Below are 22938 nucleotides of genomic sequence, written 5' to 3' on the forward strand. Positions count from 1 at the left end.
GGAAAGGAAGAGTCGTCTTATCTCTAGAGCTGTGTTTGCTCTGCAGATGCTCAGGGAGAATTTTTGTTTCCATGGTCAGCAGATGGGGCTCAGTGCTTGGGATACCTGGTTATAAAGATGTTGCTTTTTGCAGTGGCCTTTGGAGATTGCTTTCTTAAAAGCAGTTATTTTATGCTTTTGGTGTAGTTTGAGGTTAGAGCACTTTTTTTGTACCACAGAGTTCCAGTCAGCATTTTGTGATGTTTTCCTTCACAGGGCCATGATGGCTCACCTATCTGCAACCTGCAACCACAGCCATTTTGCCAGGCTCTTTCAGAAACAGCTTATCCAGGTAAATGACTTGTTTTTTTCATGAAGATACACATCAACGCTGGTTTGATCCTTCCTCAGCCTGAGAAAACAAACTGTGTCTTGCAAGTTTCTTTGAGATTTTCCTACTGAAACTTTTTTGGGAGAGCCAAGTTTTCAGGATGGGAATTTCCTTTCTTTTCCAGAAATTTAAATCAGTGATAAATTACTGATGAACTCTGTGTAAATCAGGGATAAGGCACACTGAGCACATCATGAGCTGTAAAAATTCATTCTTCATGGTTATTTACTGTGACCTTCTAATTTTAGAACAGTTACAATTTTTAGAAATCTTAAGGATGTATTTTGACATGTATCAAATGCAGAGGTTCCCAGTTACGTTCATTAGCAACATGAATGTACTACCTGCAAAGAATCTCTGGTTCTTCTGTGTAACACTGCAACAGCCTCTTTTTGAGACAGTATTGCTGTTGTAGTTTACAGGGTTTTTTTCACCAGTTTCAAGCATCATCTGACTTCACTGTAACTGAAGGAATGAAGAAAGAAAAGATGCTTCTGATTAGAGTATAGATATTCACTGCATTTTCTATAAATGGCTGGTTTATTGGTGGGTTCCTTGTGGATAGCAAAACAGACACATAACCTCACTTTGAGTATTTGAGTATTAGGCCACACACACATTGCCAGGAAGTTGCGAGCTGTTGGAATGTTGGAATGTCTAGTGTCCAGTCTGAATTTGCATCAGTGTCCTGTCTGATGTGTGTGTTCAGGGAGCTTGTGGGAAAGAGGTGAGATGGACGTTGTTGCATCAACAGGGTTTAATTAGTCCTAGATACTGTATTTCTCTTATATCTGTGCCTTCTTAATGAAGACTGCAGGGTTTCGCAAAGGTAACCAAAGATTTAAACTGATAGCTAGGTGTCTTCAATGAATCTGATGTGTCTGACTAGAAAGTGGTTTGCAGAATCTTGTGTGTATTAACAATGTGCATGTAGAAAAGAACGTAGACTGAGGATTTGTGTTGAGGCCTGATAATATGAAGGTTGGGAAGTGTAACAAGATGTTCTTTTGGGAGGGGAGGATGCTCAGTTTGGAATAAATGGACCTAGTAATTGTTCGCTTGATATACATAGTTAAATGTTGCTTTTTAGTATGATATCTCTCATTAAAACAGTCCTGACTTAGATGTAGGAGTATGCAGTCATCTTTTCCCTTTACTCAGTGTTGGTTAGGTTACATCTGGAGTACTGTGTCCAGTTTTGGCCTCACTAGTACAAGAAAGATACAGACTTCCTAAAGCGAGTCCAGTGCAAGACCACAAAAATGATTAAGGGACTGGAGCAATTTTGTATGAGGAGAAGCTGAGAGAGCTGGGACTGTTAAGCCTGGAGAAGAGAAGGCTCCACGTTATCTTAGCACTGTGTACAAATACCTGATGGGAGGGAATGAAGAAGAGGGAGCCAGATTCTCCTTGGTAGTGTTCACTGGCGAGACATGAGGCAATGGACACAAACTGAGAAAAAGGAAATTCCATCTGAATGCAAGAAGACAATTCTTTACTGTGAGGGTGGTCAAACACTGAAACAGGTTGCCCAGAGGCATTGTCAAGTCCCAGTGGAGACATTCGAAACTGAATTGGACATGGTCCTGGACAACCTGCTGTAGCTGACCCTGATTGAGCAAGAGGGTTGGATTAGATGATCCAAGAGGTACCTTCCAACCTTAAACAGTTCTGCAATTCTGTGATTCTTTGAGTCTTGAGTAGCATCTATATGTTTGAGGGAAGGGTGCATTAATTTTTTAACTTTTTCAACTCTCTGGAAACTCCAGGGAAACCTGGTCTGGGAATGCGTAGTGCAGTATCACAGACCTTGGAGACTAGGCTAAAGATCCTACTGAGTGGTTTATGAAGACCATGTGAGTGATAGGTGTTCTCTCCACACATCCAGATGTACCCTGGTAGATGTGCCTGAGTTAGATGTATAGGATTGGAATTCCATCTCTCAAGATCTCTAGGCTGTGTATGGCCAGGGTGGGTAACATGTTTTGGCGTGAGGAAGAGAGATGTTCTGTACATGAGCCTCCTGAAAAGGCCGTGCTTGGATTACTTCTAAAACAAAGTCTTGTGAGGAAGAGAGAATATGTGGGGTGAGAGATGAAGTGAAATGATGCTTTATTACAAATTTTCTACCTCACTACTCTTTCTGTCTCCTGAAGATGTGTAAAGGTCCTACTGGTGGTGGTGCAAGCTGGGGAGACACCCCAGACCAGGATGTCCTTAATATGCTGGGTTCTGATAATCTGAGCCGTCTGAAGAGGCTGCAGGAAAGATTTGTTGTTCCTCAGAGCATCAGAGGACCCTGTCCACCCCCTTCATTTCCAGGGTGCCAGCAGTTCTTCAGGGACTTCATCCTCAGCGCAGGAAGGTTAGCTGTCTGTGGTTGCTCTTTCCTTGGTGAAATGTGTGGGTGAGTGGGGAACACCAGTGTGCTGCTCTTGCAGCGGGGAGTTGTCCAGAGAGCTTGGGGCATGGTGTAACCTAGGCAGAGCATATCAGAAATGTTTTTCAGCTGCATAATACCGCACTTAGTGTTCTTGGCCCGCATGTATGCTGAACATGTTAATAATAAGCAGGTTCTGCCAGGAGCATAGAATGTTTTTGTGTGTATGTGTGCTACATTAGGCTAGACTTAGGCTTACTTATATGGTAATAATTTTCCTTCTATAAAACCATAATATCTTGTTACAGGCCATCACTGTTTTCCAGTGCCAAGGTGTGCAGTGCTGCCTAGCAAGGGCACTGGACTGGCCAAGTGTTCCTTGTGTGGTAGTGCATGAAGCTAAGGAGTTACAGGATGAAGCCAGGTTCATGGTTTTGTTCAATGAGTTTTTCACAATCCACAGCATGGAGGAGTTGTGATCTATGGGAGATTTGAATCTTAAGTTCAGTTATTTTACAGCTTCCTGCTTCAACAGATCCATGTTATTATCCTTATGGTGGGAGTTGCTAAATAGCATGTATTCAAAAAAAGTACAAAATAAGAGTTGAAAAGAAGGGGGACAGCCAGTACTAGTCTTGTCCCTTGCTTTCTTGTCTGTCAGTCTGTTACATTGGATGTCTGCTGGTGCTTGATACAACTCATGAGACAAGCTTGAAATTTTGCACTGTGTTAGTTGAGGTTTTACTGCTGTTTTCAGCCCAGTCTGACTCATCATCATCTTTTGCTGAAGTTACCAGTTTAATCAGCACCTGGTGGATAGTCTGTGCCTGAAGATACTCGAACTGAATGGCCTTACTCTGGTGGAGCATGAGCACAGTGATGGGGAAGCAGATATGGATGAACAGGTAAGCTTGTTTTTTGCAAACACATCTGGCAGGAATTTCCCTGAGCTGTTCAAGTACCCAAAGAATTACTGGCTTGATTGTGAGTTGCCTGGAGCTTTCACCACTGTATTTGCAGGACAAGAGCTTCTTCGTTTGGTTCTGTCATAACTCTGCAACTTGGTTATGGATGTCTGAGCCCCTTGCCATTTACTCGCATGCTTCAAGGTGCTTCATGGAACTGTGTCATAAGAGATGATGCACAATAGTTTGAAAAGTGAGAGCCTCTTTTTAGGTTGTTAGTACCCTGTGTTAGATCAACGAAATAACTGAGTCCAGTTGTTGCACTCAGTTGCAATAGCTCTGTGTTACTTTTCCATGTAGAAGGATTTTAGCTAGAACGAATTTGTAGTCATGCCCATTCATACCTGTTCAGATGTTTCTTCACTCATCTATACCTATCAGAGGTGTCACAGCTTATATTTTATTAGCAAAGTAGCAGCCAAAGGTTCATGGAGACTTGCAGAGCAGTAATGGTATAAAGGAAGCAACATGAGATCAGCTCTCTGCCCTCTCATTGCCTCTGAAGTTGTTAATATGAAGATGTGATTGAACAGCTGCTTGTTTTAGAAAGCTCTTGAATTAATTTCTTCTTGCTGTAAGTGAAGCAGTGGAGGCAGAAGCAATGTAAAATGCTTGATAAATATGTATTTTGGAAACTTACCTCTATTAAAAGCAGTGATGAAGCTATGTGGTCCTTTTACATGAAGGGAGTGGAAGTTTAATGTAGGTAGTTGCTTTGCCAGTTTAGGGTAGCATTGCCCCAGCTTGCTTTTTTTAATTTCAGGATGAAAAGAAGCGTTTCACTGTGGTCCTATTAAGCCTCCGACTCCTTGCCAAGTTCCTAGGGTTTCTTGTATTCTTGCCATATCGCACTGTGGAGCAACCAACTAGAGACTTGCAAGACTCTGCAGTAGCATTAAGAAACCAAGTAAGAAACCAAATTCTTCTAAGAAATCTAACGTGGCCTTCTGCTTGACAGGCAGGCTTTTTAATCCAAGGAGGGAACAACAGTAGTTATGCCCTTTGAAAGCGAGCCAGTGGTTCCTGGGATGACGTTATGCTGTTCTGTGCCCCTACTGCATATTCTGGGGTTGGGAACAAAGGAAAGAAGGGTCTGTGTAAGTTAGGAAAGAGGGAGCAATGCACTGATGGTGAGGTACTCAGTCTTCTGTTATTTCTGCTAATCTGGGTCTGTCATACCAGAACTCTGACCTAGCTAAGGCGACGTGTATTTACAGTGTAAAATCCAGCTAGCAGGAATGTTTTTGTTAGTTTCGCACCCATCTCCTAGCAGTGTATCATACTGAATGCAAGGAGGCAGGGGTTAGACCTTGAATCTGCTTGTACATAGTCAGGCTTATAGCCTTACTTTTGAAAGTCCCATTGCGACCTCTGGTTGCCATCATAGTGTGGTTTTTACCTTTGCTCTTGTGCAAAGAAATGTTTTCAGTAGCCAGGAAGTCACCTCTTATTTGTACAGAAGATGAAATCCTAGAAAGAAAAGTCAAGATATAGATAAAGTTTTCCTTTAAGTATCAAAAGATAACTTCAAGCTACTTACTTTAACTTCTGTTGTCCCTTAAGACCCTGCCTGTACTGGATGTATTGAAGCTTCTGAGACAATCTATTTGGGATCGACGTTCTATTCTCACTATTCCTTGGATTGTGGAGTACCTTTCCCTTGTGGATCATATTGCTCCTTTCCTTGATTATTACAAGAAAGTATTTTGTCTCTTGCTGCAGGTATACAGGTAAGAGCCTGGGAAAGGATGTTTGTCAAGAACTTTTCTCTGAAGGTCTGCGTGCTTAGATGGGGTGCCTGGTGTTTGAGAATGCATGCTGGCCCTAGATTGAGATTCTTATAAAAGTACTTTTTTTGTGTGTGTGTGTGCAAATCGTGAGCACTTCTTATCTTACGTAAAGCTGCAAAGGGAGCACATCCAAAACTCAGATGTTTGATTTAAATATGTGGTTTTTCATTAAGTAAACAAAATTTTTTTTTAATCCCCACTCACTTACTCTACATCTGCAGCTGTGAATTTTAAACCCTGAATTTGAACCTTAAACCTACAAGGTCTCCCATGCCTAAATAAATTTCTAGTTTTCTTTCCTATATACATTAGGAAAATTTGAAGCACATTCTAGAGTTACTTAACACTGGCTTTGCCAGTGTAAACTTAAACCAGCATGTTACTCAAGATGCATACATACAAAAAAGTAGAGCTTACTTTCCATTCTTTAGGCAGACAAGTAAGGAATGTGTGCATGGTGACAAATAGTGTAATTACAAAGTGAGTGGTTGGGGATTTTTTTTCCTTAATGAAAATTGAGCTACTGAAATCTAACACTTTCTCTGGCTGCTTTTGCTGCATGGCAGGTTAATGGTCCTTTCTGAAGATAAGGAGATGAGTTTCCTGAACAAGCTGCTGATCCTTGCAGTTCTGGGTTGGCTTTTTCAGGTAGAGTCTCTTGCGTGCACACAGCTCTTCCCTGAAGAAAAAGCAGGGCACAGAACTCGATAGAAAACAGTATTGAAATGAGTTAAAACACTGCAAAACAGTAGTTTGTTGTTTTGTTGGGTATTTTTACCCTAGTGTGGGGTTTAAAGAATCCTCTGTATTCTAATGAAGAATTATTTTCCTGTAGTGGAATTGTGTGAAGCAACGTTTTTTTTGTTTTTTTTTTTTCCAGTAGGAATTCTAAATGCTGCTCAAACGCATTCTGTACTTATAAGTCTGCATCCTTGTAAGCAAATTGACACTGATTCCTGTTAGAACTGGAAGCTCTTGTCACAAGATAGAGTGCTAGCTGGCAGCCTTGAATTACCTGGGGAATTTTTTGTCTGATAAAGGGATGGTGTGACAAACTTTTAAAATCTTTTTGTGCCTCCATTTGGAAGCAAGGTAACTGCTTAGCAGGAACCTGTTGGAAAGGTGAACGATGCTGTATGGGGAGGATAAGGAAGGTGGCTTCTGTTATTGTGATCAAACTAAATCTTTAATTTTATGGAAAGGTTCTCCTTAGGGCAGAGAGGATCCTTGGTGCTATTTATTTTGTGGGTGGCAGGTTGGTAAGATTTTACTGTCCTGTTTGTCAGAAATGGTGTAAGTTACTGACTGCTGTATGGGTTGTAACTGGGGTTTATGTTTCAGGTTCCATCAGTCCCTGAAGACTTGTTTTTTACCACTGATGTCAGGCAGGAGGGATTGATGATGGATTCTGTGACATCTGCTCAGGCTTTGGTGAGTTAGTGCAGTAGCACGTTCTCTGAATCTGTGGATAAGGGTGGACCTACCACAGCCTCAGGAGTTTAAGATTTTATCAGGAACTTGGCTTCAGTGCAGTTGCATTGAGCATATGTAGGCCAATGGATGTGATGCCCCAGTTTGTCCAAGTGCCTCAATTGCATTGCATCCAGGATTGTAAACTGTGTGTTACAGCTCTGGGGCTTTTGTCAGGCAGGAGCCATCTCACCTGCTGCAATGGCTTGCAGAATAGGTGCCGAGTTATGCTGGAGGATCAGATGCTGTTTTCATACTCACTGATTATTGCAGTACAAGGTGAGCTGATAGAATTGTAGCTCTTCCCAGAAATAAGCAGTAATGGTGAACTCAACAGAAATAATAAAATGGGACTTATAAGAGCAAGGTTGCTGTCTTTGGAGTCACCTGTTTTCCAGTTGCATGATAAAGGGTAACTGAACCAAAAATAACATGAGCAAGCAGAAAAGGAGGTGAGTTTATGGCATATGTGATGTTTCAGATAACTCCCAGCCATGCAAGAGAATACATAGTATTCCTTGAAAAATGAGCACTATGTTTGCTCAGATGCAAGTGTATCTTGTTCTAATTAGAACGTTCTGTTTTGCACTATCTCTTCAGTGGTGGAGAGAAGATGCAGAGGTCAACTGATTTTTTTTTTTTTTTTTAAATTTTTTTTTTTTTTTTCCTCTCTCCAAATGAGTGCAGTACACACTGCCCGTGTGGATGGGATCTGAAGTTGCTTTTCCTCCCATGCCTCTGGCTGTGCTGTGTAATGCTGGGGTGACATTACTCCACAGTGCAGTGTTCCATTGAACCTGGGTGTCGTGGTTTAACCCCAGCCAGCAACTAAGCACCACGCAGCTGCTCACTTACTCCCCCCACACCCAGTGGGATGGGGGAGAAAATCAGGAAAAAGAAGTAAAACTCATGGGTTGAGATAAGAACAGTTTAATAGAATAGAAAAGAAGAAACCAATAATGATAATGATAACACTAGTAAAATGATAACAGTAATAATAAAAGGATTGGAATATACAAATGATGCACAGTGCAATTGCTCACCACCTGCCGATCGACACCCAGGTAATTCCCCAGCCCCCACTCTCCCCAGTTTATATACTAGATGTGATGTCACATGGTATGGAATACTGTTGGCCACTTTGGGTCAGCTGCCCTGGCTGTGTCCTGTGCCAACTTCTTGTGCCCCTCCAGCTTTCTTGCTGGCTGGGCATGAGAAGCTGAAAAATCCTTGACTTTAAACATTACTTAGCAACAACTGAAAACATGAGTGTTATCAACATTCTTCTCATACTGAACTCAAAACATAGCACTGTACCAGCTGCTAGGAAGACAATCAACTCTATCCCAGCTGAAACCAGGACACTGGGTGAAGACACCTGTGGAGGTGTAATGCATAGCAGATGTACCTCATTTATTCTCCTCCATGGATAGGTTTCTCTTATGAGTAGCAGCTGTGGCAACAGTCCTGGTTCCCTTTGTAACTATGAGCTTTCAGCTGGGCTTTGAGAGTGGATCAGAAGCAAAGGTTGAGCTACACTAACTACATGTAGAGCAGCTCACTGTGTGTTAGAGGGCTGAACTGAACACTTGGGCTGCAAAGTTTATTGTTTTACTGTGGATTTGGAATCCAGTTACTTTTGTGGTTTTCATGGAAAGACAGTTCTGAAACCTGCCTGTGAGCACATGTATGGGATTTCTGACTTGCTGAAGACTGTTTCCTTCCTGCTGTGTCCTTTCAGCATTTCATTTCTTTTCTTACCAGGACTCGGTACCCTTGGTGGATCAGCAGTTACTTTATACCTGCTGTCCCTATCTTGGTGAGTATTTTATTTATATTTGTTATATAAATAAAATGTATTAGTTGTTTTGGGGTTTTGTTTGGTTTGGCTTTTTTTAAATTCATATTTGTCCTTTGGTACTGTGAGTCCTCTTTCTTACCCCTCCTCACAACTTCAGGTCTCAGTTGTGTATGAGTCAATCTTCATAAAAAGTTGTGTTGCAGAAGCTCATGCAGCTGTGAATAGTATCTGGTGAAGCTGGGGGAGGGAGGCTATATAGTCGGGATAGTTGATCTACAGAGCTTGAATACAGAGGGACAGGGGAACTCATCCTTCACAGACTGGAAGGAAGCATCGTAAAGAGTTAAGTGTACAACTTTTCCATCCTAGGTATAGGGAGAGGTGTTTGTACTGTGAGGAATGCCTTGATCCTTGAGCATATTTCTGCTGCCAGGCAGAGGGGAAGAATCCTTTTGTGCCTTGGTGCTTTATTAGGTTGTTGTTTGAGATATCTTTTTCCTGGGATCTGACTGCCATTGGTGAAATCCTTCTCTGTAGACAACAGAGTCCCAGATGGTGGGATGGTGCTCTGCTTCTTGGGACTCAGCTGCTAGGAAAACTGTATGTTAAACCTGCATCACGAAAGGTTCTAGGGGTTGAATGTGTCTTCAAGCTTTTCCCTAGGTATTTTCTCCTGACCGTCTTGAAATTTTGTGTAACTCTGCTTGCCTTGTTCTTCTTGTAGACTTTATAGTTCCTGCTTGCCATGCTAAAAAGGGATGCATAGAAATGACTGCTCCATGATCCTTCTGAACAAGTCCTATGTGCCAGGGAGCTTTTCAGAAGCCTCCTTTTATCTTTGGAGCCTTGCCTGCCTTGCTATGCCCTGCCAGTTAGATGGGTGGGATGCCCCTCTGCTTATCTGAAACTTCAGCTTTCACAGAAGCTGAGAGAATCTGATCTGGAAGCAGGACTGACAATGTGAAAGTCTCTCTCTTGAATTTTGATTTGCCCTTGCTTATGGGGACGATGACTGCTTTTGCCTGTTTTTCTGTACAGGTGAGCTGCGGAAACTACTTGCCTCTTTTGTGGCTGGTAGTGGAGCAAAAAATGGTGGCTTTATAAGGAAAATCACTCCCACAGCTGCAGAGTCCTTGGCACCCAAGGCTTCTGTCACACAGCGGAAACTGCAGGTAATGAAATCAGGGAGTCACAAGGGGAAGCAGGGCAGGAGAAATTGCTTGTGTGAGGGTAGGGTACACAGGGGCATCCTAATGCCAGGGAGAGAAAAGAATGGGCCTAGGCAGCAGGGAACATTGTGTTTAATAGTCGGGTATCCTTACTCCTAAGTCTTCTGTTACAGTCATGTGGCTGGGATACCATGTGGGTGTTGAAATCCAGGTAACTTCAGTAAACACTCCTGCAATTGGAACAACTAGCCTATTTCTTTGTCTGCCTCTTTTTTAACACAAAATGTTGGTATGTTTCTCATACTCTGTTTTGATTAGACTGCAGCCATGCTTTCCACTGAAAGAATGAACTGTGTAGGAGCCTACAGGATTACCAACCTGTAATTAAAAGAGAGGGTTTGTTTTTGGAAAGAAAGGATCCTATGTGGTGACTCACTACCAGTAGGTGCTGTCAGAACTCTCCCGTTCCTCTGTTTACTGGGCATTTGCTTTTGTAGCTCCATAAACCCTGATAATGAGCTTTGGGTTAAATGGTTAGAGGGAAATAGGGAGCAAATATTTTACAGGGGTGCTGATGCTACAGTAGCAGAAAGTTCTACTGTAGGCAAACTGTGTGCCTTTTAGCACAATTCCAAATGGTAGTTCTGTCCATTCCTGTGTTGAGGAGAGGAGGATCTGGGTGGAGTACTCGAATCAATTGTAGCACTTTTCTCTTGAACAGGTAGAGTTGGAACAGGCCTTCTTCCACAACCAGCCTCCCTCCCTACGGAGAACAGTTGAATTTGTGGCAGAGAGGGTGGGATCCAACTGTGTTAAGCACATCAAGTAAGTGCCGGTGATGTGTTCTGTGACATAAGTAGCTTTACACTAATGAGGTAAAGAGTTGATCCTTTAAAATTGTGCGTATGAGGGAAAGAAAGCTTCCCTCAGAGTATGCTGTATTGCGGAACACAAAGGCTATGACAGTGTGGTCCAGCAATGTCTGATTGCCGTTACAGAGGGGAGTTTGTGAAGGGGTACAGAGAGGAGGTTTATATGACTGTGGGACACTTGGAATGTGAACATAGTGCAGCATTTTGAGACTTTATATCCCTTTCAGAAGGTTCTTGCTGACGATAGGAGAATCACAGAAGGGAGCTCTGGAGGTCGTCTGATCCAAACTCCTGCTCAAAGCAGGGCCAGCTTTCAAGTTAGATTAGGTTGCTTGGCACCTTTTCCAGTTAAGTTGTGAAAGTCTTTAAGGATGGGGGTTCAGCAGCCTCTTAGTACCATGTTCCAATACTTAACTTTCCCAGGCTTTGTGAAAAATGTTTCCTTATATCCTGTCAGAATTTCCCTTGTTCCAGCTTGTGCATGTTGCCTGTCAACCTTTAGCTGCACACTTCCTGGAAGAGTCTTGTTCTGTCTTCTCTATAACCCTTCCTTCTCCCATCATCTTCTCCTCTTCTCCGGGCGAACTGAAACTGGCTTCCCCGGTCTCCTTGTAGGTTGTGTGCTCCAGCATCCCTGCTGTCTTAATGATTTTTTTCTTTTCTCTTGCGGTCACTCAGATTGTCAATGGCTTTCTTGTGCTGGGGTCCCAAAGCTGGACACAGTACTCCAGATGCAGCCCCACAGTGGCGAGGGAAGCGGTAACTTCCCTTGACTTGCTGGCTGCACTTGTTGCTAATGTCAGCCTGGTGTAAGGTTGGCCTTCTTTGGACACTCTTAACTCATTTTGCTTGTCTACTGAGAACCCCGGATCCTTTTCTGCAGAGCTGCTCCCTAGCCAGTAGATCCCAGCCTGCACAGTCGCCACCCCGTTGTCAGCCCATTTCTCTACCTTGTCACAGTCCTTCTGAATGGCAGTCCTGCCCTCCAGCATGTCACTCGTGAGCTTGCTGAGAGCTTGTACTGTTCTGTTGTCCAACTTGAAGACATTAAACTGGGGTATCAGCCCACAAGGAATGCTGGTTGTAGTGGGCTGCTGTTGACATATTTGAACTTCTGACCACTATCCACTGAAGAGTATAAGGGTATTGCCACCAGAAGAGATACCTGTAACCATGTATGTTTCTATTAAAACCTAAAGGCTTTTGACTCTTGAGTCTTAGTACTATTTTGATATCTTCATTGCTGCTTTCTTCCTTACAAAAAGGACAAGGAGATGGTACAGTACTAAACACAGTGTGATTAATTCTTTTTTAGCAGAGTGGCTTATAGCATTTGAGATGGGTGTTCTCCTAAATTGGGGAGAACAGCTGGTTACAGTTAGTGTGCCCTGTTTCTTGTATTGATTTCAGTCTGTGTGATTTTTTTTTTTTTTTTTTTTTTTTTTTTTTTTTTTTTTTTTTAACAGGGCAACACTGGTAGCAGAGTTGGTTCAAAGGGCTGAAGTCATGTTGCAGGATAAAGTGAAGGAGGAGGATGCTAATCATGACAAGCTGCTTGAAGAGGTGTGCGCTCATCTGTATGAGGAAGGGGCCCAGGCACTCATCAAAGGCAGAGAGTAAGGAGGAAAAGTTATTTAAACTTGTGCGTTCCCTTCTCTTCTTACTGCAGAATCTATAAGCCTAATTTGGCTTGGCCTGTCGTGCTCTGGTTTTGGTAATTATAAACCCTGACCTCTGCTCTTCTTAGGGTGACTGTCTGCTGTGCCTCCAGCCAGTTAATGCTGTATTTGTAGGAAGGAATAAAGGTGCTGTCTGTCCCTCTGCATCCAGCTCCAAACGGACATCCACTGCAGCTATTGTATTTCTCCTCTTTGGAAAACTGAGTATTGCAGCTTGTTGGCTTGTAATTGCTCTTTCCTTGTCTGGTTCTTTTGGTCTGACTTATTGCACTGCAGTCTTCCAACTCATTTTGACTGTAAGAGAGCGTATGAAAGTTGCTATGGTAATGAACCTCTGAGTGTCGTCCAAGAACTTTGACTAAGCCTGTGGCACGTTTTCTTTCTTTTCTTGCAGATTTTGCAAAAAGAAAGGTCCTGAGGCGGTAAGGGTGTTATTGCCAGAAGAGACATCTGCAGCAGTATGTATTTTCACTAAAACTTAATAAAGGCCTTGACTTTAAGTCTGGACCGTTACCATTTTCCATTGCTGCTTCACTTATGCCTTAATAGCTTAGGACAATAGAAGCTATTGATGCCCTCATGTGAGGACTAATAGCTAAGGAGAGTCATCTCTGCCAGGCTGCCTTGGCTATTCTGGCTAAAATGTTACTTTAGCTGATAGCTAACTGTTGAGACTAGAATGGTATATAAATTGCATCCATTTTGCAGGGGTAATGCTTTTGTTTTAGCATCAACTTCCCCAAGAGTTGATGGGGTTTGTATGGGGTTGATGAGATTTGGGAAATCAAAATGGGTCAGTCCTATTGCTCAGAGTAGCATTTCCCACAGAGGTGGTGGTCACCTGTTTAAATGTTGCATGCCAAAATTAAGTTTTTCCCTCTAGACTTCCTTCTAACTTCTCACTGACTATAGTGCTGTGGCTGGTAGTAAATCTTCTATCACATGTTATCCTCCCCGTAAAGGTTTTAAGTAGTGCAGAAGACATTGCAGTGGAACTGGCTACTGAGAAAGCCTGTGGCTGGCTTTCTGCCAACATTGCAGGTGAGTCTCCTTACCCTGAACTGCAGCTTCTAACCTGTGTATTGTACTCTTTTTCTGAGATCAAGGGGTAGAATTTATGCCAGTGTTATGAAGTACTTGGTCCTACTCATTTTTCTTTTAGTGGGAAGCATGCAGTTGCTCTGTCCCTCCTTGTTTAGGAATAAGAGGAATGATTTCTAGCTCCAAGAACCTTCTTCAGGGATTTTTCAGGCTTGGCCCATGTAAGTGATTTTTAGTTATGGAGGCTGGTAGGATGCTGAGAATGAATGCTGTGGAAAGCTTCTTCTGAAAATGTCATCTAGGCTGAAGTTGTTTTAGCACTTCAAACATGATACAGACAGCTGCTCTCTCAAGCGACCTTATGGTCCACATGTACAGAGTGCTTCCGAAATCTTCTGTAAAACAAACATCTCTTGGACTGGGTGTGTTTTCTGCAGGCTGAAGGCAACTGTAGTCCTTTTACTCTGTAATAATGTTCTGGCAACTCTTCAGGATCTCTGAAAACCCATTGTTTCAGGAGGTTGTGCCAAGAATCTGGGGAAGAATATCCAGCACCATTTGCAGCATCAAGAGTTTAGTGTTTTGGATGCTGGTCAAAACTTATTTTGGTAGAAAACATATGGCTTTCATGGGCGCAATTGTTGAACTGGTATGATCACGCTGATTCAGCTTTCTGCTTTGGCATTACTTCCTGGCTTAGCTACTGTGTTCATTAAACCTACTGAGGTATTTTGATGGAAAATGAGATGAGTTGCCAGTGGTACCTGGTGGTAATGGGTGACTGCCTTTTAGAGCTGTGGGTTAACACACTCTCTCCACCTCTGCCTCTGCCCGTTGAATATAATGGGAGCTCAGGGTGAGAGGGGTTTGAAAGTGTAAACTGTCCTTCCCTCATTCTCCATAGCCCTCGAAATGAGAGGCTAATAAGGGTAGTGTTTGGAAACATTTGTCTGCCTTGCTGGAGGGAAGGGCTGAAGTAGACAGAGTTTGTTCCCTGTTCTTTGTAGCACTCATCAAAAGAGAAGTGAGAGCAACCTTCAACAGAATGCTGAAAGTCCCAGGACTTCCCATGCCTGGAGAGGATGCTCTGGAGTTGAGAAGGGACTGCCCTCCAGGCTGTCAGCACTGTGCTCCCCTTCCCTCCCAAATCATCAACGAGATTAAGGTACCTATTGTTCACTTCCTGGCTTGCCCTAACTGCTTTTTCATTTTTCATGTTGGTGGTTTTTTGTTTGTGGGGGTGTTTTGGGAGGTGTTGGTTTGTTTGTTTGTTTTTTTAAAAGGGGATGTTCTAAGGAACTGGCTGTGAGGAGTGTTTAGGAAGCCTGATGGAAAGGTCTTGTTTTTTTCATCCTCCTGCTTGCTGTCTGTGTAGCTAAGAGTTCTCTAGTCAGGAGTACTATCTCAAATACAGGATTTCTGGTAGCATGGCAGTGGCTTTTTTGATATGAGTAGCATAGAAACTATAGTGTGGTGAGCGTTGTGTACAACTGTATGCTGAAGTGTCAGTATATCAAAATAGCTACTTTTTCGTAGACCTGCTCTTTTATGGAGAGTCTTCTGGTCTCCATTTCAAGAAGTTATTTCCTGTTGGTCCTTTCAGTTCTGTAGAACTTGGTAGACTGTCCCATCTTATACACCGGGAATTCTACATTGAATTAAGTGTCAGATGAATCTCTATGAATCTGTTGAAAACTTTTTGCCAGTCTGCATCTGCACCTTCATTCAGCTATAATTAGGGAGAATCAGAATATCTTAAAAAGATGATGATGGTATGGACTTAATTTCAGCCTTAGAACTAAGCAATTTTCTATTCAAGCTGGTTCAAATTACATTTTGGTCTTTTCTCTCAGGCTTTTAAAAGGTCACTGTTCTCGTAAAAATCATGCAGTTATATAACCTGTGTGATTAACCCGTGAGGAAAAGCAGAATTCTAAAAACCTCACTTTTTTTCCATTATGTATTCTACTTTTTTTGCTGCTGCTTGTCTGTTTGAGCAATACTGGATCTCGCTGTCCTTGCATTCACAGCAATTGTACAAGTACACATCCTTTAACTCTTTCTTGCTTGAGCTGAAATAAAAAGAGGAGGGTAAGGTATGTGATGAAACCAGGCGCTTTTTCTGTAAACTTGCTCTTTGAAGATATTTTTGTATGGTATCTTGAGATACAGCTTTTAAAATACTTTTTTTTATTTTGATTTCCATCCTGGGTTTCTGATACTGGGTGGTAAATTGTTGGTGATTGAAAGTGCTACCACATGTAAAATTGGCTAAACCAGTTTTCATACCATAACCCTATTAGTGCTCTTCATACTCAGCTTTGTCTTGAGACTGAAGTTACCTTGACAATATAAGAGGACCCTGGATTTTTGTAGCACTTCTGCTCTGAACTTGCTTGCTGCGCTATCAGATTTAACTGGAGCTTTCAGAGCTAGTTACTTTTAAGAAGGATGAACTGGTTGCCCTCATTGACTTTGACTTCATAATGTTAGTGAGAACTATGGTAGAAAATCAGACTTAGGTGAGGTTGTGAAAAATTCAGCTTTAATCTGTCTTATGAAATGAAGAGGATACTAGCTGCATTTTTTTTTTTTTTTTTTTAATGAGGACCCAAGGACTATCTGTGAACTGCTCTGTCATAGGTCCAAAGATCTGTTTGTGGAAGTGTAGGATACTAATAGGTGAATTACTGCTGTCTTTTTCATCAAGGATGTGCTCTGTGTTGCTGTGGGCCCACGGGATGAGGGTGAAGTGATTGACTACGTCTGGCTGGAGTGCTTGCTAGGAAGATTGGGTCAGACACTTCGATGCAGAAAGGTAGAAGTAGTAAAAAAGCAACAACAACAAAAAAAAAAAACCTTGGACCACTTTGAGCTGTCTTCATACCTGTAAGCTTGTTAGCTTGCCTTGCCTCACAGTTGAGTTCAGTTGAATGTTTTTTGTCTGAGCCCAAATGTGACAAAGTTGCACTGCATTTCTTTATACTGTGTAGATCTGCTTGTTAGTTAAAATTACCCTTTGTGGATACCCTTTTCATATATGATCTTTTCTTGTCTTTCAGTCTTTAATGGTCTCCTGATTACAGCTCTGTGCTTCTTGCTGTAAATTGCCTGCTCTTTTTTGATATTTTTATCTCTTGTGAAGCCCTGTTTGTCCAGTCTGTGGTATGGGGACAAAGATACAACTTTTTTGTGTGTTTTCCAGTTCATGTGTCCCACATCAGAACAGCAGCTGGCAAAGTGCACGGTTGAGTTGGCTTCTTTGCTGGGTAAGTCAGTCATGATAAGCTATTTAAGGCTGAAATCTGTTATTACAGTTCTTTTAAATCCTTAGGGTCAGAGACTTCAGTATTTAGTGCTCATGGATGTTTGATTTCTCTGGTGTCATTGAGTCTGCAGGTTTTTTTCTGTCAGTTTGGGTGGTTGCTCTTATTCCCTTCCACTTTCTGCAAAACAGTATTATACTGTGACTAACCATCCTTCAGATCTAGTGTTCTTATTCAAATCTCCATTGTTTGTTATTTATTGATACCTTCATTTAAATATGTAATATGTTTTCCAGTATTTCTGCCTCTGAAAAGTTGTGGCTGAGTTTTTTTTCCCCTAAAAGTAAGGGCCTGTTCCCTTAAATTATATTTTTATGGCTCTTTTTGGAGAGAATGGAAGTAACTTGTTTTCTATGTATTGTGACTTCTGTGAGTCTTTTCAGGTTTGTGAGTTTTTTTCGGGTTTTTTTTTCTTTCCCTTGCTCTAATGTGTTAAACACAATGTTTTTCTCAGAAGGAGCTAGTGATCTGGATGCAGGTGTGTTCTCTGTGGACAACCTTCTAACTTCCTGGTTTTAGAAGCTTCTTAAGAAGTTTTATACATGGTTCATTCTTTCATAAAGCAGTTCACATCTGAATATTGTGACATATTATTCGGGGGGGGGGGGGGGGGCAGCAATATAAATCTGCCCCGTTCCATTAGATCTGGTATCTTCCCCCTCTGTATGTTTAGCTGCAGTTAAACTCTGTTCAGCTTTACTTTCAGTTGTATGAAGTTATGCAACTCTGCCTATAGTCAAAACTATGAACAACTATTTAATCTGTTGTCGTGGTTTAACCCCAGCCAGCAACTAAGCACCACGCAGCCGCTCACTCACTCCCCCCCCACCCAGTGGGATGGGGGAGAAAATCGGGGAAAAAGAAGCAAAACCCATGGGTTGAGATAAGAACAGTTTAATAGAACAGAAAAGAAGAAACTAATAATGATAACACTAATAAAATGAGAACAGCAATAATGAAAGGATTGGAATGTACAAATGATGCGCAGTGCAATTGCTCACCACCCGCTGATCGACACCCAGCTAGTCCCCGAGCGGTGATTCCCCGCCCCCACTCCCCAGTTCCTATACTAGACATGACATCCCATGGTATGGAATACCCCTTTGGCCAGTTTGGGTCAGCTGCTGTGGCTGTGTCCTGTGCCAACTTCTTGTGCCCCTCCAGCTTTCTCGCTGGCTGGGCACGAGAAGCTGAAAAATCCTTGACTTTAGTCTAAACACTACTTAGCAACAACTGAAAACATCAGTGTGTTATCAACATTCTTCACATACTGAACTCAAAACATAGCACCGTACCAGCTACTAGGAAGACAGTTAACTCTATCCCAGCTGAAACTAGGACATCTGTTTGTAGATTTAAATGTTGTTTTACTGTGTTACTCCTCTTCTTTGGAGTAACACCTAGGTCCTTTTTCATTAAACATTAGGCTGACGCTTATTTAGTCAGTCATCTTTCAAGACTTGGGGCTACATGCCAACCAAATGGTATTCTTTATCTGAGTAGTATAAAACTCTCCCTATGCTTGTTTCTATAGTTTCAAAGCTCATAATTTTTCATGTTTCTAAACACCAGTCCTCTTAGGTTCACTAGTTTACACTCACTAAGTGTTTTTACTTCAGTGATTGTTTAGATATCAGCTATGCAAAATGTGCTGTTGGACCAAGATGATGACTATAAAAGGAAAATAATGCAGCTATAGAAGTTCACCTTTCTTCCTTTTTTTTACAGTTTCAGATCGTGTTCCTCTGAGTCTCGGCATCAAGTCCCAAGAGAAGAGTTCTGAGAGGCTGCGTGTAAAGACTAATCCCACCTATGGCCTCCTAAAACTGCTGCTTTCTGTCTGGAAGGAGGACTTTGGGACACCTGTTCCTGTGCAGCTGATGTTCAGCAAGAAGAACATTGGTTATCTTGCAGAAGTTAAGCAGCGAGAGGTAAAGTTTATTCTGATCTGTGGAACTGCCAGTTACCCACTCTGGTCTGATATATCCATGTAAGAGTTCTGCCTGCTCGCAGTGTTAACTGATGGCTTGCGTGAATGGGGCCCGCAGGATTTGGTTTGCCGTTAGCTGGCATTGTTTCTGCAGGGGTAGGGAAAAAGAGGATTGCATACTACTTGTCAGTGTTTGATACCTGTCTGGGGGGCTGTCAGGAAGGCACAGTTTTATTTAGGAACAAATGGCGAAATGTCCCATTTGGCCTGGGAGATTATGAGGACTGAACGCATGTGACTTTGTAATTGGTTGCGTTCGTGTGTCTTTTATCAGCTTTCATTTTTGCACGTGTATCAGTATTATAAGATCCCCAACTAGGAAGCTGAAAATCGCCCTATTTAGTTGCAGGCTAAAACCAGCTTATTTTGGAAGGTAAGAAAAGAATTTTTCAAGCTGTTCTTGAGTACACAGGAATTAAATACTTGGTGTGTTTGGAAACTGAGAAGTAGAAATTTTGAGACTTTATGGTAGGATACAATGTATGAACTAGAGGAATTTTGTTCAGTCATTTTGGATGTTGCTCTTTGTCCTTTGTTGCCACATGCAGATAAATAATGTGCTTTCTCCTTTCATTCCTTTTCTCCACATTCTGATCCAAGAAGAAAAACATGAATTGTATAGTGATAAAGAAATGAACACAAAAATCCATTTCTTTTTGAGTTGTTGATATTTTTTTTCTCTTCTGCAGTGGGATTTGTTCCTTTTCATGCTTCATGGTTTTGTAGAACATGAACTAATGAGAACTAGTGAAATAGAGAATTGCTTGCATACCCTCGAAGAGCTCCCTTGGTCCTCAGTAAGTAATTAGATGTGCATGAACAATAAGTGAAATAAAAAGTAAAGCTACATAAACAGTCAGTCCTTGTAGTTCTGTTTCATGTAGGTGAAGCCCATAACCTTCCCTATCTATAGTTCCTGCTTAATGCAGCTGAGGGACTGCCTTCCAGCAAACTTGTTACTGTTACTAGTGTTTGGCTGAAATCCATACTTGTGTGAATCCCAGCATTGCCCATGCAGTGGAAACATTCCCAAGAAAACTGTAAACCAGTTTGGAGACCAGCTGGCTCAGTTACCAGCTCTCAGTTCTAGCCTGAATGTGTTTACCGTGCTCCAGCTGAGAATGACATGTTGGGAAGGGTCTTAACTGACCAGACTTGCATTTAAACCTCTTTGCCTCCTACCACCAGAATGTGAGAGGAGTCGGGCTATTCTAGCCAGAGTCAAAAGGCAGGAAACCACCCAACTTCCTTGCTAAAGATGGACAGTATTTCAAGGCTGGTGAGCGCTTGCATATTGGAGATGTTTGACCATTTAAACTGTGGCAGTGATCTTTTCCGAGAAGGGTGCGGGGATTAGAGGGGAGAGACTGAACATGTAGACCTCCAGGCCTTCACCTTTGCAATCAGTTTTGTAGTTTGTCTAGGTTTCTGCACTGGAAAACCATCAACAACGTGTTTAACCTTGTAAAGTTCTTTACTAGAAAAGTTAAGTAAGCCTCTTTGTTGACATTTGTTAATAAGGGTTCTCTGGTTTGTATCTGTTTGTTACAGGATTTCTTAAAAGAACTGGAAATGCTGTCCAGAGTATTTCTGTCAGAACATCATCTAGAAGAGCCCAGGACTAACTCCTGTGAGCCGACCAGACAATCTCTAGGTACCGTGACAGCACAAAGTTAGTGGAGGTGGACTCTCTGTGGACAAAAATTACTAATGAAGATGCAAATGGAATTTTTAGTGTTTCTGAATGCATTGTGAGCTCTTTGCTGGGAACATACTGCAGATAAGAGGTCACTTTGTGCAAAACCTGCACTGCTCTTTCTGTTCATGGACATTTTGCCGTGGTGACTATGCTGAAGGATTTACATCAGCAAATGGATCTCCAAGTCAAAAGTCCTTTAAGCACCTTGATCGTGGCTCAGAACAGCCATTTTTTAGACTCATAGACACTTTTTGTATTTGTGCAGCAACAGGCTGTGACCAAACCCAGGAATCGATTCAAGCGGACAAGTTACTTTGTGATCAGAGAGATGGTTTCCTGGTGGCTGTCTCTTCTCTTAACTTAATGTGATTTCTCATGCTGTCTTTTAACAAAGACTGTACTGTTGGGGGAGGGAAAAGGTGAACCTGTATGACATGGAGATGAGCCTATATTTATTTTTCATTGTAAGCTCAATTTCAAAGGTTTGATTTTAATTTTTTTAAGACTCATTTTAAAAGTTAAACCATATTAAATATGTACACCAGAACATTGATGGCATTATTCTTAAAGGATGTAGATGCTTAAGTGTTTTTCCATCTCTTGTTGGAAACAGAACTTGTAATTTCCTTGGGTTTTTAATAGAAATAAGGGAGAAAATAATCTGTTTATATTTTTTACTGAAGACAGTATTTTTAAGACACTTTTATAGTATGTGAACATAAATGGCATCTGGCTGCTATTCACTGTTTTTGATAATCCTTCTTGCCTTGAGTTTTGGGTTTTATCAGACAGGAAGTGCTGCAGCAAGAAAACTACAGCCTGGAAGAGCAGACAAAGTAGTGAAAAAGCACTGTGACGTCCCCTGGAGACCTGGTTTTGAAAGGAATCCTTTTCTTGGAGGACAGTAGGTGTTTTCAGCCCTTGTGAATAGATCATCACCAAGGGTGTGACCTCCAGCTCCCCTCCCCCACTCCCCCCCCCCCCCCCCCCCCCCCCAAGTATTTCCTTAAACTGGGGTTTGTGGTAGGGACTGCTGGTGGCTAGCAGAGTATGATTAGGTGCTTAATAGCTGTCTCATGGGATTTCCCCCCCCCCCCCCCCCGTAGCAGTGAGGAAATTATTTCCTTTTGTCTAGGAGTGTTGTATTAGTGCAGGGTTTTTTTCAGAAAGCAAATACTGTGTTATGTAGAAAAAACATCTGGACAAAGTGAAGCCCAGGGCTTTTTAGCTTGCTAATTAACTTACCTCTTCCATGTATAAGGTGAGAAAAGGTAACATCTTGGAGTTGGTGATTTAAGAAAAAACACAAACAAACAGACCTAAGGAGGTAGAACTGTGGCTTCTGTTAAAATACATCTGCTACAGAGAGAGAAACCATAGAAGAACATCAGTGTCTGAACTGCATTGAGATTTTTCTTGACTTGGTTATTAAGCACTGCATTGAAAGATTTGGCATGTTCCATCTGTGTGCCTTATTTTAGGGTTTTTTTCTGATGTGCTTGAAGCAGAGGGTCACTAGGAGTAGGCATGCTGTCTATGCAGCAAGGACATGGTAATACAAATTGAAATAGCAAGTACACTGTATCTTAACCATACCTGCTCCCTGAGGCTGAGTATCATGTGACATTTTGCTGCAGGTCTCATTTGAAGTTGTTGTTTGTCCTAATAAACTTGTTTAAGTAAGTGTCTTGTTTTGTGTTCAAGCTGTTGATATATAACCTCTTTGTACTGGGGTGAAGTACAAAAAGGTGCCTTGCCACAAAGCACAGGGCAGAAAAAGTATAGTGATCTCTCCTGTCCGACCTGCTGCTGCTTTGCTTACACTGAAATATAACTATTTTGTTATATAAGGGGGGGGATGGTGGAAGGGGGAAGAAGCTGGAATCCATGATGGTTAAAAATGTGCTCTTGGCTCTGGAACTGACTTTATTTGGGTATTCTAAAACTGTTTGCATAGATACCATGGCCACAGCTGTTTTCATGAAATCAACATACCTGAATTATCTTTCTCTAATACAACATGCTCGAAAATTTTTATTTAAAAGGTGCCCAAGCCCCAGGAGCAGTTTGCTATGTCCAGAGAGCATAGTTGTGCCCTGTGGGGCAGAAGGCAGTCAGTTCTCCAGTGGGAACCAGCAGGTAAGGAACACCTCTGTTTCCATGTTCTTATGTCTCAGTGCAGTTACTTTAGTTCCTGGGCATCTCCTGGTGCTCAGCCTTGGTTGCTCTGTAAAGCCAGACACCGGCTTTGTAATTAAACCTTAGGAACAATTGCACAGCACGCTGTTTTCTGCCTAGGGATGCTCAGCAGTGGGACCGCTACCAGGAGGATGCATGACTCTCTGCAGTCCCACTGGGGTGGTCGACTCCGCTCTGTGTGAGTGCT

The 22938-nt window shown here is 42.0% G+C and overlaps 1 protein-coding gene across 2 annotated transcripts in view; it reads left to right on the forward strand.

Moving 5' to 3' along the window:
* Positions 1-22938, forward strand: part of CDAN1 (codanin 1) — a 35658-nt gene extending 12720 nt beyond the window's left edge. Inside the window, exons 10-30 of one of the 2 annotated variants that reach the window (XR_005933996.1) lie at positions 256-331; positions 2527-2735; positions 3541-3655; positions 4479-4622; positions 5279-5445; positions 6072-6153; positions 6847-6936; positions 8740-8794; positions 9815-9948; positions 10667-10770; positions 12284-12433; positions 12891-12954; positions 13459-13537; positions 14545-14702; positions 16248-16355; positions 16743-16806; positions 18592-18794; positions 19543-19650; positions 20405-21456; positions 22598-22691; positions 22851-22938. Coding sequence is in view for 1 of the 2 variants with exons in the window: in XM_030033591.2 (XP_029889451.1) it covers positions 256-331; positions 2527-2735; positions 3541-3655; positions 4479-4622; positions 5279-5445; positions 6072-6153; positions 6847-6936; positions 8740-8794; positions 9815-9948; positions 10667-10770; positions 12284-12433; positions 12891-12954; positions 13459-13537; positions 14545-14702; positions 16248-16355; positions 16743-16806; positions 18592-18794; positions 19543-19650; positions 20405-20530 (2236 nt within the window). In the remaining variant the exon portion in view is untranslated. Of the gene's footprint in view, positions 1-255; positions 332-2526; positions 2736-3540; positions 3656-4478; positions 4623-5278; positions 5446-6071; positions 6154-6846; positions 6937-8739; positions 8795-9814; positions 9949-10666; positions 10771-12283; positions 12434-12890; positions 12955-13458; positions 13538-14544; positions 14703-16247; positions 16356-16742; positions 16807-18591; positions 18795-19542; positions 19651-20404; positions 22236-22597; positions 22692-22850 lie in introns of those variants that run through there. The other variant, XM_030033591.2, reaches the window with a different exon arrangement.

Source organism: Aquila chrysaetos, chromosome 2 (genome assembly GCF_900496995.4).
Source record: "Aquila chrysaetos chrysaetos chromosome 2, bAquChr1.4, whole genome shotgun sequence".
In the NCBI taxonomy this organism is placed as follows: Eukaryota; Metazoa; Chordata; class Aves; order Accipitriformes; family Accipitridae; genus Aquila; species Aquila chrysaetos.